General features: G+C 47.2%; 1 protein-coding gene across 3 annotated transcripts in view; it reads right to left on the reverse strand.

Annotated features, from left to right (window-relative positions):
• The window catches only part of LOC139583047 (DNA polymerase zeta catalytic subunit-like), a 49,097-nt gene extending 34,093 nt beyond the window's left edge, over positions 1-15,004 (reverse strand). The window contains exons 1-2 of one of the 3 annotated variants that reach the window (XM_071413748.1): positions 13,903-14,041; positions 13,374-13,649 (exon numbers count right to left, since the gene is read on the reverse strand). In XM_071413748.1, coding sequence (XP_071269849.1) covers positions 13,374-13,401 — 28 coding nt within the window. In that variant the 5' untranslated portion in view covers positions 13,402-13,649; positions 13,903-14,041. Of the gene's footprint in view, positions 1-13,373; positions 13,668-13,902 lie in introns of all 3 variants that reach the window. The other 2 variants (XM_071413749.1, XM_071413746.1) reach the window with 2 other exon arrangements.

The raw sequence follows: 15,004 nt of genomic DNA on the forward strand, positions 1-15,004 counted from the left end.
TTGGGGGCGTAACTTCAATTGTGATGAGACAGATTAGGTTTTTTGTTGTTGAGCAAGAGTGGCAACCAGGGAAAGTGTTCGGGGGAGAATGGTGACATGAAGTGCTTTCTGTGAGAAGTACAGACAGGGGGTGTTTTACCCCGGATGGCAGAATACCCCACGTTACCCTAACAGATACCTACATTATAGTCACTGTGTTCATGCAATTTTTTTGGAACATAAAATTCATCAATATGATGCTAACTAGTTAAAAGATCACATTCGGGGCCTCCCGAGTGGCGCAGTGGTCTAAGGCACCTCATCGCAGCTAGCTATGCCACTAGAGATTCTGGGTTCGAGTCCAGGCTATGTTGCAGCCGGCTGCGACCGGGAGACCCACAATTGGCCCAACATCGTCCGGGTTAAAGGAGGGTTTGGCCGGCAGGGATGTCCTTGTCCCATCGCGCACTAGCGACTCCTGTGGCGGGCCGGGCGCCACAGCACCAATACGTTTCCTCCGACATATTGGTGCGGCTGGCTTCCGGGTTAAGCGGGCATTGTGTCAAGAAGCAGTGCAGCTTGGTTGGGTTGTGTTTCGGAGGACGCACGGCTCTCGACCTTCGCATCTCCTGAGTCCGTACGAGAGTTGCAGCGATGAGACAAGACTGCAACTACCAATTGGGAAGAAAAAAGGGTTAAAAAAAAAAAAGATCACAGTCGGGATCTAGCTAATGATTAGCCCAATAGGGTAAATGCAGATAGGCAACTCGGTCCTTCAATTATATTTATTTATAGCCACTATGCTGCATCAGTTGGGCCACAGGTGATAATACTAATTGCTTATGGTATACCTGATAATATGGATGGGCTATATGTTGGTCTGGGAATTGCCAGGGACTTCACAATACGATATTATCACGATACTTTGGTGCTGATATGATATGTATTAAGATACTCCCGGTTCTATATGTATTGTGATTCGATACTGTGATTTTATTGCCATTCGATGTCACCATATGTCTGCTGCAGAGGGACAAGACAGAGCCATGAGAAAACACATTTTGAACAGTCATGGAAATAAAAGTGCTGAAAACAAATGGTCTCCCTTATTTAAAAAGAAGATGGAGAACAAGCTATGAAGGAAAAATACTGGAGTTTTGGTGCAGGTACAGCCAACTAGCGCAAAAATAATATTGCGATATTGTCAAAATGATACATCGTCAAGAATTATATCCCGATATGTAAGTATCCACCCCCCCCCCCCCAAATCACTAGCTATATGCATGGTCCAATACGTTAAAATAATTTTAGCAAACTATTTTAACAATATGTTATTGGGCTCATTTCATTTTGGAGTAAAAAGTCACCAGGACTGAGCTTGTCATTCCTTCTCCATAAAAATTGCTGTGACCTTCTCCCCCACTGATACGCATATTTCCAGAGGAAACACACACACACCACCACAACAACCCCCCTGAGGGGGACAGGAATATACGGCCAAGCCGTCAGAGATGTCCCACAGCGGGAAGGAAACACTATGACCGGGGGAAAAGCAGGATAGTAGGTTCATCAGCTGGGACCACTAAGACCCCCGTCGCCGTAGCAACATGCCTGTACGGACGCTTCTTTATCCAGGGCGAGTCATCGCTGCACAGCTGCCCAATGTCAGACGTGGTGAGATAGACAAATCGATGACCTTTCAATGAGCATCACCTGCACCACGGCACACCTGTCTCAACCAGTCGCATTAATCAGGTGGGCTAGAAGGGTGTGTGTGTGTGTGTGTGGATGTGTGTGTGTGGGTGTGTATCTGCCAGACCTGTGCGATTAGCGCGACGGCAGCCTGTCGATCGATGTCCTGCCAGCTCTGGCTGTGCTCACACAAACATGTTCAATCAATCAAAGTCTGCACGTCCAACCACCTCAAGAAGCGACGGCAGCAAGTGAGCCATAAGATACAAACACTGAGAAGGTGAGGTGAGGAGGCCAAGCGACTAACATTCCACGGCGAGTGTCTTTATCAGCGGGATAGAATGACAGAACGGTAGCGAGAGGAGGAGGAAGAGAGACGGAGAGGGGCTACAGTCCGGTTCACTACCACTGCAGTGGGTGACCATCGCAGTGGCGCGCGCAAGCCCACAGAACCACAGTCCCGAGAACAACAGACTGAAACAGGACGTGGTTTCTGTGGTGTGACCTTCGCTCCCTCGCCGCCCTGTGTGTTATTGTGGTCCAGTCCTCTAATACCAGTGGCCCTCTGAGCCCCCCCCCCCCCCCCCTCTAGCTACAGTAGAGGGGGAAGACTATTACTAGCAGGCTGAAGAACTCAAGAACGCTTCATTCCCACATAGTCCAGACACAAAGCCACATCTGTCTGACCACAGACCCAAGCACTCTGCTTAATGATGAGGAGCGTCAGAGGAGGACAGACCAGAACAGCACAGCCTGAGGGCAGGACAGAACCCACTGTAGATGCGACGACAACTGGAGGAGGGGAAGAGGAGGAGATGGAGTGGCGAGAGGGGGCTGTGAAGTGCACTATGCTAGTATGCCAACACTGAGGCAGAGGCCACACATCCAAACAACCTGTCCAGTCAGATTAGAAAGCACCGACTTCTCTCTCTCCCTGCATCTTCACTAATGTTTTCCACCGTGTTGGAGCTCAGGTATGTGACCGTGGCTCAGGGTGTTGAAGGAGGGGTGTCAGGGTGAGAGGCCGATGAACTTGACAGGGTCAGGGAGGGTAAAGGCCAGCTCCAGTCCCACACGCATCACTGACCTAGTCACATTCTGACATGGGTCCCCCCCCCCCCCCTAAACAGGACACAGGAACACAATGTGACATGACACCTGCAGGGACAGGTCGTCTCTGACACTGGAAGAGAGGGAGTAGCTGTGGAAAAAGGAAGGTGGGGGGGGGGGGGGGGGTTAGGAAGAGAGAGAAATTGGATCTGCAGGAACTGATTGAACAGTAGGTAGAGGAGAACAAAGGAACAGAAGACGGGAGAGGGGAGAGGGAGAGCACGGGGAGAGAAAGAGCGAGAGAAAGAACAAGACAAAGGAGAGGGGAAGAGCGCGAGAGAAAGAACGATTGCGAGAGCGATAGAGAGCGCAAGAGAGCGAGCGAGCGAGAGAGGAAGGGAGAGTGAAAGAGCGCGAGAAGAGCGCCACAGACTGTGACCAGCGGGCAGGGTATCCTCCGTGTCTGCGGCTCTCAGTCTGACAGCAGTGTGTAGACTAGCCTGACGACACACACACACACGTACATGTGCATACACACACGGCAGGGAATGAACAGCGTCAAGGAATGCCTTCTCTCCCTGCATCTTCAGGTATGTGACTGTGGCTCAGGGTGAGCTTGACAGGGTCAGGCAGAGTAGAGCACAGGGAGGGCAGCTGCAGTCCCACATGCATCTCTGACCTAGTCACATTCTGACATGGGTCCCCCCCCCCCCCTAAACAGGACACAGGAACACAATGTGACATCACACCTGCAGGGACAGGTCGTCTCTGACACTGGAAGAGAGAAAGTAGCTGTGGAACAAGGAACAAAAAAGGGGGGGGGAATTAGGAAGAGAGAGAGAAATTGGATCTGCAGGAACGGATTGCACAGTAGGTAGAGGAGAAGAGAGAGAGAAAGGCCGGCGTAGGTAGACCTGGCCCTCAAGAGAAGACATTTTGTGGGCAGTGCGCACACAGCCTGAGGTGGAAACTGAGCTGCACTTCCTAACCTCCTGCCAAATGTATGACCATATTAGAGACACATATTTCCCTCAGATTACACAGACCCACAAAGAATTCAAAAACAAACCCAATTTCAATAAACTCCCATATCTATTGGGGGAAATACCACAGCGTGCCATCACAACAGCAAGATTTGTGACCTGTTGCCACAAGGGCAACCAGCGAAGAACAAACACCATTGTAAATACAACCTATATTTATGTTTATTTATCTTCCCTTTTGCACTTTAACTATTTGCACATAATGTAACATTTGAAATGTCTTTGCTCTTGTGGAACTTCTGTGAGTGTAATGTTTACTGTTCAATTTTGTTTCACTTTTGTTTAATATCTTCTTGACTTGCTTTGGCAATGTAAACATGTTTCCCATGCCAATAAAGCCCTGAGAGGAGAGAGAGAGAAGAGTGACCAGCGGGTAGGGTATCCTCTGTGTCTGCAGCTCCCAGTCTGACAGAAGTGTGTAGACTAGCCTTACGACACACACACACACACACACACACACACACACACACACACGTCAGGGAATGAACAGCATCACCGTGGACACGCAATCATGCAGTATGTCTGACCACACATGCTGCTGGTTGACCATTAGGCCTGGACGCTTCTGTACTAACAAGCAGTCCGATCCAGGCTATCAAAGACACACACATTTAGTGTTAGAGAACGTAAATATTCATTTAGTCAGAAACTGCCAAGCAGTCTGGACTGGAGAGTGACTGTGAAATTCTAAATATAATGACAAATGGATACCCTTGTTCGACGGCGGTCAACAGAACAAAGGGAGACCGGCGGTTTCTGAATCTGAATTAAACTTTCCTACGAAATAATATAATATGCAAATGTCTTCCCTTGAGATATTAAAAATGTGAGAGATGGAATCAAATGAAGCTATTGTGTTTCCAGCCTAATGTGCTAGCTAGACCAAGTGTTGCACATGATCTACTGTAGGCTAGTACTGTGGCTAATATCAGTATGGCCGGAAGCCAGCTCTATCAAAATGTTAAAGAGAGAGAGAGCGAGAGAGAGAGAGCGAGAGAGAGAGAGCGAGAGGAGAAAGAGAGAGCGAGAGGAGAGGAGAAAGCGAGTGAGGAGAAAGAGAGGAGGAGAAAGCGAGTGAGAAGAAAGATAGGAGAGAGCGAAAGAGAGGAGAGAGAGAGAGGAAAAAGAGAGCGAGAGGAGAAAGAAAGAGGGGAGAGAGACAGCGAGAGACAGGTAGATAAGAGAGAATTAAAGGAAGGGGAGGGAGAGAGAGAGAGCAAGGTACCCCGACAACAGCCATCAACATTCAAATCTGAGTTGTCGCCAACGTTGTTTTTACGCTCCAGTGTCTGCCGGTGTCCAAACGCCCCGGTCAAGATAAAAACACAGCCAGACAACAGGACATTTTCCCTTAACAGGTCTGCGTGCCCATTTTCAGCACGTCGAAATTTGATATTCACGGCATGTCTCTGTGCCACACATCACACAGCGTTGGGGAGGCGTGATTGGTGCATTAGACGAGCGAGACTCCCTTCCTCCCTCTAACACACACACACATGCACACACACAGAAACCAAATTGAAGCCGATATAGTGCTGTGAGGGAAAATAAGGTAGCTAGGAGAACAAAGGGGATGTGGGGAACGGGTTTAGACATTTCCCTTCAAGAAAAAAAACGGATGCCTCTTATAAAGAGGGCAGGCATGAAACTCTTCTAAAAATGAAGACAGCAGCAGCAGAAGACTACGTTCTGGTCGACCCAGAATCGCAGTGTTTCATGTAGCCCCCCCTCACTGTGCTCCTCCAGCACTGACAGAACAGAAAGAAGCAAGCTCGGTTGCCTTTAAAAAAAAAACAAGCCAGGCTATTTTTAGAGCCAGCCAGAATTCCCCATCCCCCTTTAATAAGCCTGCTTTCATACACACTGTGTACAGTGGAAATGTGGAATTAAAAATTGATCTCAAGACATGCCGTTTGGTCTTCACAAGCAAATTGAGATGCGGGTCCTCACCAGGAGGGGAGCGTAGAATGGAGTGTTCAGAAAGCAGGGCTTTCCGGTCGTAGCTACAGCTTCAAAACAGAAAGCTGCAGTCCTACTTCTCCGTCCCCAATGGCAGATACCTAAGACCTACTGATAAGAATTTAATCCGTGCGTGTGTGTGTGTGTGTGTCTGTGTGTTTTATCAACATCCAGATTGAAGGCACAGCATAACAGGTTCAAAGCATTCCAGTCCAGGCTTCTTTAAAAATAGGATCTTAAAATCTGCCTGAAACACTACAGTTTTCCTACAACAGTGAATGGCCTGGGGAACAGAGAGCACCTGAATGGCCCCAGCAGGGCCCCTCTCCCTCAGTTCTCTAACGTAGGGACAAAGAGCCCGGAGAAGAAGAGGAAGGGTCGGAACACTCAGCAGCGACCCAAAGTGACCAAACTCCACGTGCCAACACTGGGCTCCCTGGACCAGAGTGGGACCACACAGGCAGTACCTGCTTTTTAGGGACTCCCTGCATTCAAAGAACACAAATCCACTTAATATCCCAACACAAGCGTTGGCAGGGAGACAGCCCACAGTTACTGAGCACTCTACATCAAACGAGAAGAACACAGGCGTATTTCATAAAGTACCGGGGGGGGGGGGGGGGGGGGGGGTTGGAGGGAAGCATTTCCTGGCCTGACGCTAGCGACCAACGCAAGTAATCCAGCCCAGCTTCACTCAGGGACTAATCGCATTACCTCACTGGCAGGCAGCAGTAAAAAGCTGACCGAATACACATACGAGGCCTACTGATGAGAGCAGCAGCCCACTGATATCCCCACACGCCCCTAGTACTGCCTATAATGTGGTTAGGGCAGGCGTTTAAGGACAGAGTCCCATGTCTGCTATAGTCCCGGATGTGGTAGAGAGAGAGCTTGGCTGGTCTGTCCGTCCGTCCGTCCGTCTGTCGTCTGGCTGAGTGTCTGTCTGTCTGTGACGTCAACCTCCCCTCAGCCTGGAGGTATGTCTGTGGCTCAGTCTGTCAGTGGGATTTGCAGCCAGCAGACGTATTTACCAGCAGCGAGCGGTAGACCCGGCTGGCCACCTCCACCTCTGTGTGTGTTATTAACACAGCATGTCTCCTATTGATTAGACCCGGCCAAAATCAAACAGCGCAGAAAAAAGCTGCTCACTCAGACAATTAACCATCCAGCAGTGGCCTGTCAGAAGGTGGGAGATGAAAACACACACGGAGCTGGCTGGGTGAACCGTCAAAGCATGGCGCGGCACCTGCAGGAGTAAGGTGGAGCTCCTCAGACAGGTGCCAGTAACAGAGAGGAGAGGTGGCTGGTTTCTGCTTTCAAAATGGCACCCTATTCCCTATATACAGGTTCCCTGGTCCAAAGTAGTGCACTATAAAAAGGGAATAGGCTGCAATTTGTGACGCGGCATCCAGTGACCAGGGGGCAGGGAGATCCTGGACTCCCTCTGGTGGAGTGACCTTGGCAATGGCCGGAGGCCTGAGGGAGAGGAGACCGCAACTAGAAAGCCCAACAACAATCAAGACTGACAGCACATAATAGTCCTACACACACACACACACACGCCTGTCTGCAGCACCGTCTCAGATTCAGCCGAGCCCACCTTGAGGGGAGCCCGCCCAGAGGCCAGGCTACAGTGGCTGTGTGGTCACATTCAACTCCCCTGTGCTAATGAATCCACCATCCATCACACAGACATACGGCCCGCCAAAAAATATCAACGTGGCCACCCCACCAAGGTTCCATCTCACTCAGGCACTGCAGACATTTCCTTCTCCTTCTACCAGATCCACAAAATTCTGCCATTAATTCAGCTGAAACAAATCACCTGGCAAAGATGAGCGTAAATGTTCCCCTGTAAGTCTTTAGTCAATTGACAAACTGAAATAGAGGCTTTGCTGTGAGGCTGTGATTGTCTTTTCTGTTCACTGAAACCTGTCTACGGTGAAGTCTGAGGGCTAGGTGGGTACACTACAGACCTACAGTATATAGACCAGGGTGTCACCTAACTCCACCTGGGCGACAGAAAAGGATGGCAGGGACAATGACTGGTGCTGCAGCCCCACATTTCTGCCCTCGGCAGTGGCGACGCATTCAAAAAGCCACTGTAGAACCGGAGGGAGCTATTAAAGCCATCAATCACCCAGGCGCTGCAGCAAGGGCATATGTGTACTGTACAGAAAAACCTCAGGAGAGAGAGAGAGGAAGAGGTAGCTGAGAGAGCAATCTGAGAGCGAGAGAAAGAGAGCACTCAGGAAAAACCTCCCCTCATACAAGACAAAAGGCACACAGTTCAGCCACAGGCCAGACTAAAAAGGTAGGCCTAGAACAGTTCAGCCACAGGCCAGACTATAAAGGTAGGCCTCGATCAGTTCAGTTCAGTTCAGCTATCCCTACCTAGCCGGTAGGGATATCCTTGTCTCAGTATGTAAAAAATGTAATAAAATGTATGCACTCTACTGTAAGTCGCTCTGGATAAGAGCGTCTGCTCTTGGCCGGTAGGGATATCCTTGTCTCAGTATGTAAAAATGTAATAAAATGTATGCACTCTACTGTAAGTCGCTCTGGATAAGAGCGTCTGCTAAATGACTAAAATGTAAATGTAAAAATGTACAGGCCAGACTAAAAAGGTAGGCCTAGAACAGTTCAGCTACAGGCCAGACTAAAAAGGTAGGCCTAGAACAGTTCAGCCACAGGCCAGACTAAAAAGGTAGGCCTAGAACAGTTCAGCCACAGGCCAGAATAAAAAGGTAGGCCTAGAACAGTTCAGCCACAGGCCAGACTAAAAAAGGTAGGCCTAGATCAGTTCAGCCACAGGCCAGACTAAAAAGGTAGGCCTAGAACAGTTCAGCCACAGGCCAGACTAAAAAAAGGTAGGCCTAGAACAGTTCAGCTACAGGCCAGACTAAAAAGGTAGGCCTAGAACAGTTCAGCAACAGGCCAGACTAAAAAGGTAGGCCTAGAACAGTTCAGCTACAGGTTAAAGATTTGAGGTGTCCGCATGCTTCCCAGCTGAAACAGTTCAGAAGAGTTTGTGCATATATTATGACGACGTTGTGGCCTTTTTGTTCGTTTTGGACTTCGGTAAGGGTTTTTTCGGCTGTTCGGGCACAATTTTTTTTATTGAGGCAAGCCGAATCTACGCCCCTCCGTCGGTGATTGGTCAACAGTAAGGATTCTTCAATAAAGTCTTTGTTGTCATTCAACGAGAGACGACTCGTTTTCATGCAAATTTTTTCATTGAGATATACTGCACCAAACCTCTTAGCTAGATGCAAAATTGCGCGACTAAGATCTCCTCAGCAAAAACGTCAAAATTAACGACAGACAATTTTGAGGAAGTGTGTTACTGGCTAGGGCGTCTCAAAAATGGACAAAAAGTACTATTGCCGCTTTTTTCTCATTTATCAAGCGACGGTCTTTTAAGGGAGTATGCGAGCACACTCACTCCGAACTGAAGGATGCGGCCGCCTTTAAGAGTAAGCACGTAGTCTATAGCTCAGCTATGGGGTAAAGGCTATAAGGTATATCGCCTTGGCCACAGTACAGACTAAAGGTATTCCGTTCTGCTTTATGTTAGAGGCTATAGGGCTAACTCAGCTATGCGGTAAAGGCATTGGCTACAGTAGAGTTATAGATTGAAAGTTCATTGTGATATAAACCTACCAACCCCAGTAACCGTTCAGCCACAGGCTAGAAGCAGCAGCAGCAGGTGATCGTCATCATCACCCAGAGAAAGGGGTGGGGCCCATTCTTCAGCTTTAATGCACTGTAAATCCTCTATAGAGGCCACCTGTAGTATTAAAGAATTCAACAGACAAAAACAACTTCACTGATTTACACCCGTTGCATGGGGGGGAGGAGAGTTTTCTAAGCTTTCAAAGTCCATCATGTGCCCGCGGAACCCTTTGATACCAGATAGCGCTCCTGGAATTCCTGGCTTGATGTGAGGCCCCTATGACAGAGACACGGCATGGCATGGAGCTGCTTCTTCACAACCACAAAGACACGACGAGGTGCCATTACTGTCTCCCATTACTCATGAGAGGGGCACTGATTGGACCACCTTGACGTACTAGGGAGGGAAGGCCCAAAGAGATGGAATGCATGACAAACAAAAGAACGACCGGCTTTTGTTAATGGTTAATGAGACCTGGACAGGCTGAGAGGGGCGTGTCTTCACTGGAAACCCCCCAACGGAAGGGCTTTTAAAGACCCGGGGCCCCAGTGTCTTGTGACAATAACATCACAGCCTCAGGATTATCAGGGGCCAGGGTTCATGCTGCTCTCTGCATTCACAGCAAACTCCTCTCTCACAGAGCAAGGCATTCCTCCCTGGCAGCTATTTTTTGGCATCAGAACTAGTCGAAATTGGAATGAGCCTGGAAGGGAATGGATTCAACTGAGGGTAAAGGGACTAGGCCCACAAAAGACAGCCATCCATGTGGCTACAAAACATGAGAAATAAGTGGATAGCAATATCCATGTTAAAGTAGCCTAATAAGAAACACAGGCCAAGGTTACATCTTGAGAATGCTAAAGAGTCCAAAAAATAAAAAAGGGAGGTAGCAAATCAAAAGAAAAATGACCTTTTGACTAATGAGACGCCCAGTCTTTGAATCCCCCATTATCCTGTTAATGGTTCCAGGAGGAATTCCTTTAGACGGCATTAGAGTTCCCCTGGTGAGAGGTAAAGGGGGAGGAAGGAGGCAGGGGCCAGGAGGAGAGAGGGTTAGAGGGAGGCCCCGTGTTTTATCCCTCGCCGCTGTTCGCTGCTTGACCCCTCATTCAGGTCAATTGGTCATGCAAGTTTCCCCTCCCCTGCACACACACAAACATGTGCACAGGCACGCAAACACACAGCCGAGCAAAACAAACACCCAAAAAAACAGTTCCTGGCTGCCTCTCCCAGGCATTGAGGCAGTGAGAATGCCTGCTGGATCTAGTAAATCTAGCCTTGCTAGACATCAAGCAGGATCAATGCTGCCAGAGCTCAAAGACTGCAGCAAACTGCAACTCCCAGCAGTGTGGGAGAGACTCTGTATTTACCATGCATGGAAACTTCAATCAAGCCTGCCAGTTGCTGCTCGAGCTGGCTGCTGCTGGCCTCTTACATATGCAATGAATTACTGATTACCACTGCATATTGTACCCAAACACTATCATTTGGCCTAAATGAGCAAAGATTGAGCGCGCTGAAAATCAACAGAAGACATGAAACGAACAACATCAGCGTCTCCAGCCTTCCGTCATGCATATGGGTCCCTGATGGACGTAGACAGGTAGCTAAGGCCTATAGAGGAGTACATTACATCATGTGCTGTGCAACCAGACAGCAGCACACCACTAGAACACCATGCTCTATTAGGGCCGGGACTGGGCCTCAGGGGCTGGCCAACGAAGAGCAAGCAGCCTAAGTGAAAACAGGAAGTGTGGTGTCGAGTGACAGAGGGCAGAATGGTGTGTCTCTCGTGTCTGCTCTGTGCACATGGCTCGTGTCAGGAGAGGACAGGGAGGGGTTAGAGAAACACCAGGTGCATGTCACACAAGGGCCACGCATGTAAACACACACACAGCCGAGCAAAACACACGACTTACTTTTTAGTCCAGCAACTCCGATAGAATGAGATCAATGTTTAGGTTACATGACAGCTTTAAAAGCATTACAGATAAATGTAGACTAGCCTATTTATTGGCGTGTAGGGAGAAATAGAGACATGCCAACGTGTTATAGCTCAGCCCTGACGCATGTATACAAGACTGATGTGTGTATTACCTTCGTGTGGGTGTCTGTGTGACCCATTTCCATAGATTAGATTCCATAGATTTTTTAGACTGTTGACGTCCAAAAGATGCCAGGCTTTTCTGGTGTTAAAAAGAATAGCCTGGCATCTTTTGGACGTCAACAGTCTAAAAAATCTATACATTTCATATACACTAGTGCAAAAACAAGTCATTTGGTTGTGTTTATGAAGGTACTGTAACATAAACCAGGGGTCGGTCAAGCCCTGGATGCCGATTGTCTGAAAACCGTGGTATACGAGACAATATACCACAGGTATGGACGCAAAACTATTGTTTACTGTTCTAATTACGGTGGTAACCTGTTTATAATAGCAATAAGGCACCTCGGGGGTTTGTGGTATATGGCCAATATACCACGGCTAAGGGCTGTGTCCAGGCACTACACGTTGGACATATACGCCACACCCCCTCTGGCCTTATTGCTTGATTAGAATATGAAATAACATGTATTTTAAAGAACAAAATAGCATTTTCATTAGTTAATGTAACTGTAGGCTATATGTACAAAAAAAAAATACAAAAACCCCCACCACAATTCAAGTGTTAAAATTGATTAAATAAACACCATCACAAAGATCATTCATTATTAGTTTGTTATTAGGGCAGGTCTTAAGGAACATTGTGCATTTAAGAAAATGCATTTCAAAAGAACAGAATGGCACATTCCGAGTTGAAATATATTACTGCGTTTTGAGTGTTGCGAGTCAACGTGGGGAACGCAGTAATGCTATAAGGAAAAATATATTTTAGGTGCTTTCAAAAGTTCAGAATCTGCTCTCCTATAAAGACATAAAAACGGCTTAACTGCTAAAAAGGTCACTTTTTGACATTTCATTTCCCTGCCTCTGTGTAAATTCCAAGCTAGACTATTATTTACACATGTGAAATTTAATTAAACAGTTTAGGTGAAGTTTCAATGGGCCATCATCAGCCAGTGAATGACAGATGGAGGGGGTGATGACATGCCCTCTTAAAACTGCTTATAACAAATGTTAGTGATATTAAGATTCTAACAACGACAGTATGTTATACAGACTTATTTAGGAAAAGTCAAGGACGGGAGTCATGACAAAAAAAAATGGAAAAGCAATTTTAAAAAGTAAATTAGTCAATATGACGCCGTCGGCTGGTCTAGTGTTAAAAATGCACTTCGGCAAAGCTATTCAAAATGGAGAAATAAAGGATTTGTGTTTCTAGTCAAAGCATTCCATATTGTGACGCAATTGCACATTGGAAATATTGAGCCAACACTGATTTAGGCTTGCCACAAGTAATACAGTGGAGCTGCAGGAGAGTTACTGTAAAACAATGCACACTGCTAATCCCAAAACAGATGCCTTGTTGTATTGTTATTGAATGCCATGGCCTCACAATACCTTGAGGTAAAACAATATCCCAAGCACATTCCAGCAGAATACAAAGCTACGAAATACGTGTAAAATTAAGGCTGTCTGTGCTTGCCTCTCGGAGTGTGACCTCGTGTTGACTAATCGTCTGGAGGTTAGAAAGAATTAACATTATTCAACAGATTACGCAACACAACACAAAAATAAGTGGCAAAAGAAGTCTACATGGCATCGGTGAACCCAACCTACATCCACTTGTTACACTACAGTGCTGTAATGAAACTGGTCAGTGAGAGATGCAGGGACATTGTCTGAGTGTAGATATGATAAATAGGGTCCACTTTTTTTGGGGGGGGTTGCAAGCTGTTAGAGCTGCCTCCTTTACAATGCAGAGGTCACCACATGAAAATGTGAGGGGCTAACAGACATCATTTGATTGACACCCTGACCCACACATGAACATATTTCCTTGTGTGGTCTGATTCCAATACATAAGCCATACCAGAGGGCAAAGCGCGTCCGTCCTCCATATTTGGCTCGAAATTACAACCACTTTTCCGTTGAGTGCTGCAGGAAACCAGTTAATCAGACAGACAGTCACACCTCCATTGTAGAAACTTTGTCATGCTGTGATTCCAAGTTGCTGTGGCACCATTCCTCGGGTTGTTGGGCACAGAAAAGATACTTCATTTATTTTATTGAAGGTATTGTAAAGTGGGTTATGTGCCAAATGCTGATGATGTAGGTGTGGTGAAGGTCTGTCTGTCTGTCCACAGCCCTGAAATGGAACACGAGACTGAAAACAAAGCAACTATGTGAAAGCATCGCTTGCATGCTGGAAACAGTGGCGAGTTGGTGTATGGTTTGTTACAATGTGTCACCTCACTAAACATCATTCAAAAGACCGCTTCCGTATTGTTATAGTTTGAATTGGGTTGCTTTTGTAAATGTGTGTTACATCCGTGCACCGCGTGGCGGTACTGTACCAAGCAGCAGAGGATGACCATATATTAAAAACCAGATGAACATACCTGCTGGTGTTGCCCCGAAAATTCGAACCACTGGTACTTTCTTCACGTCACTTTCTCTGAATTCGTTATAACAGACGTCCAAGTCTTTGAGGGGACTTGCAAGGTAGTAGTCAGCGGTGACGATGCGGACAGCAAACATGACTGCTGTGCTGGATTCAATCAACTACGCTAGCTAAATTATGATCTGGGGCAACATCTAGGAACAGAATGAGAATAAATTGTCTTCGTAATAATGTAGCAACCGACGAATGGGAATCAGTTGTGTACACAAACTACCTAGCAATAAACCAAAGTCTCGTTTGTTTGTTTATCGAGGCAGCCCGCGGAGTTGCCCATATTCCACCTAGTTTTGCAGGCTAAAAACTATGAAGAGTAATCTGAGCTGCAGCTACTGGGGACCATACCGTAACTAATGGAGGTGCCCCGTGATTCAGTTACTATTGACATAGTCCACTATCCTCCGAATTTACAGGGCTGAAACTAGCTGCCACCCGTCCCTTCAAAAATAACACAATCCTGGGCTTCCACGAGACGTTTCATTGGTCCGAGCGGCCATAGCTAGTTAAACCAGCGAAACCAAAACCACTTTCTCCCCACTCGCCGAATCCGGGTGTTGCTACGGCATATCCATCCGGAAAAATGGGCAATTGTTGAGTTACAGAATATTTTACTGCACGTATTTGGCTTGCAAACAAAACGCCTGAGAAGAGAATCAAGTGTGGCTGTTCTTGCAGTGGTTTCATGTGCGCTTCCAATGTGGCACTGCGGACAAGGCTTCCTCTTCTCTGTAATATGATCACAACACTAACCCAAAGGCAACACCATTCCTCCCCGCCAGACCCTCCCCTAGTCTCTGCCGCTACTGGTTAGCTGCTCGCTACTGACACACTGCAGCAACACGGGTCAGAAGACTCAAGATCCAGTCCCAAATTTTGCTGTTAGAACCACCTAATTTTCACGATTGGCATTGGTTCGTTTACAAGCGCGCAAGTGGAAGTTAGGTTTTCAATTGGTTTACAAATCTTTAGGCGGGACATGGGTATGAAAGGCAAAATCGTATTATGCATTTTTAAATCTTCCTATTTGGTTGGGAAATGTTGTG

Source organism: Salvelinus alpinus, chromosome 8 (genome assembly GCF_045679555.1).
Source record: "Salvelinus alpinus chromosome 8, SLU_Salpinus.1, whole genome shotgun sequence".
In the NCBI taxonomy this organism is placed as follows: domain Eukaryota; kingdom Metazoa; phylum Chordata; class Actinopteri; order Salmoniformes; family Salmonidae; genus Salvelinus; species Salvelinus alpinus.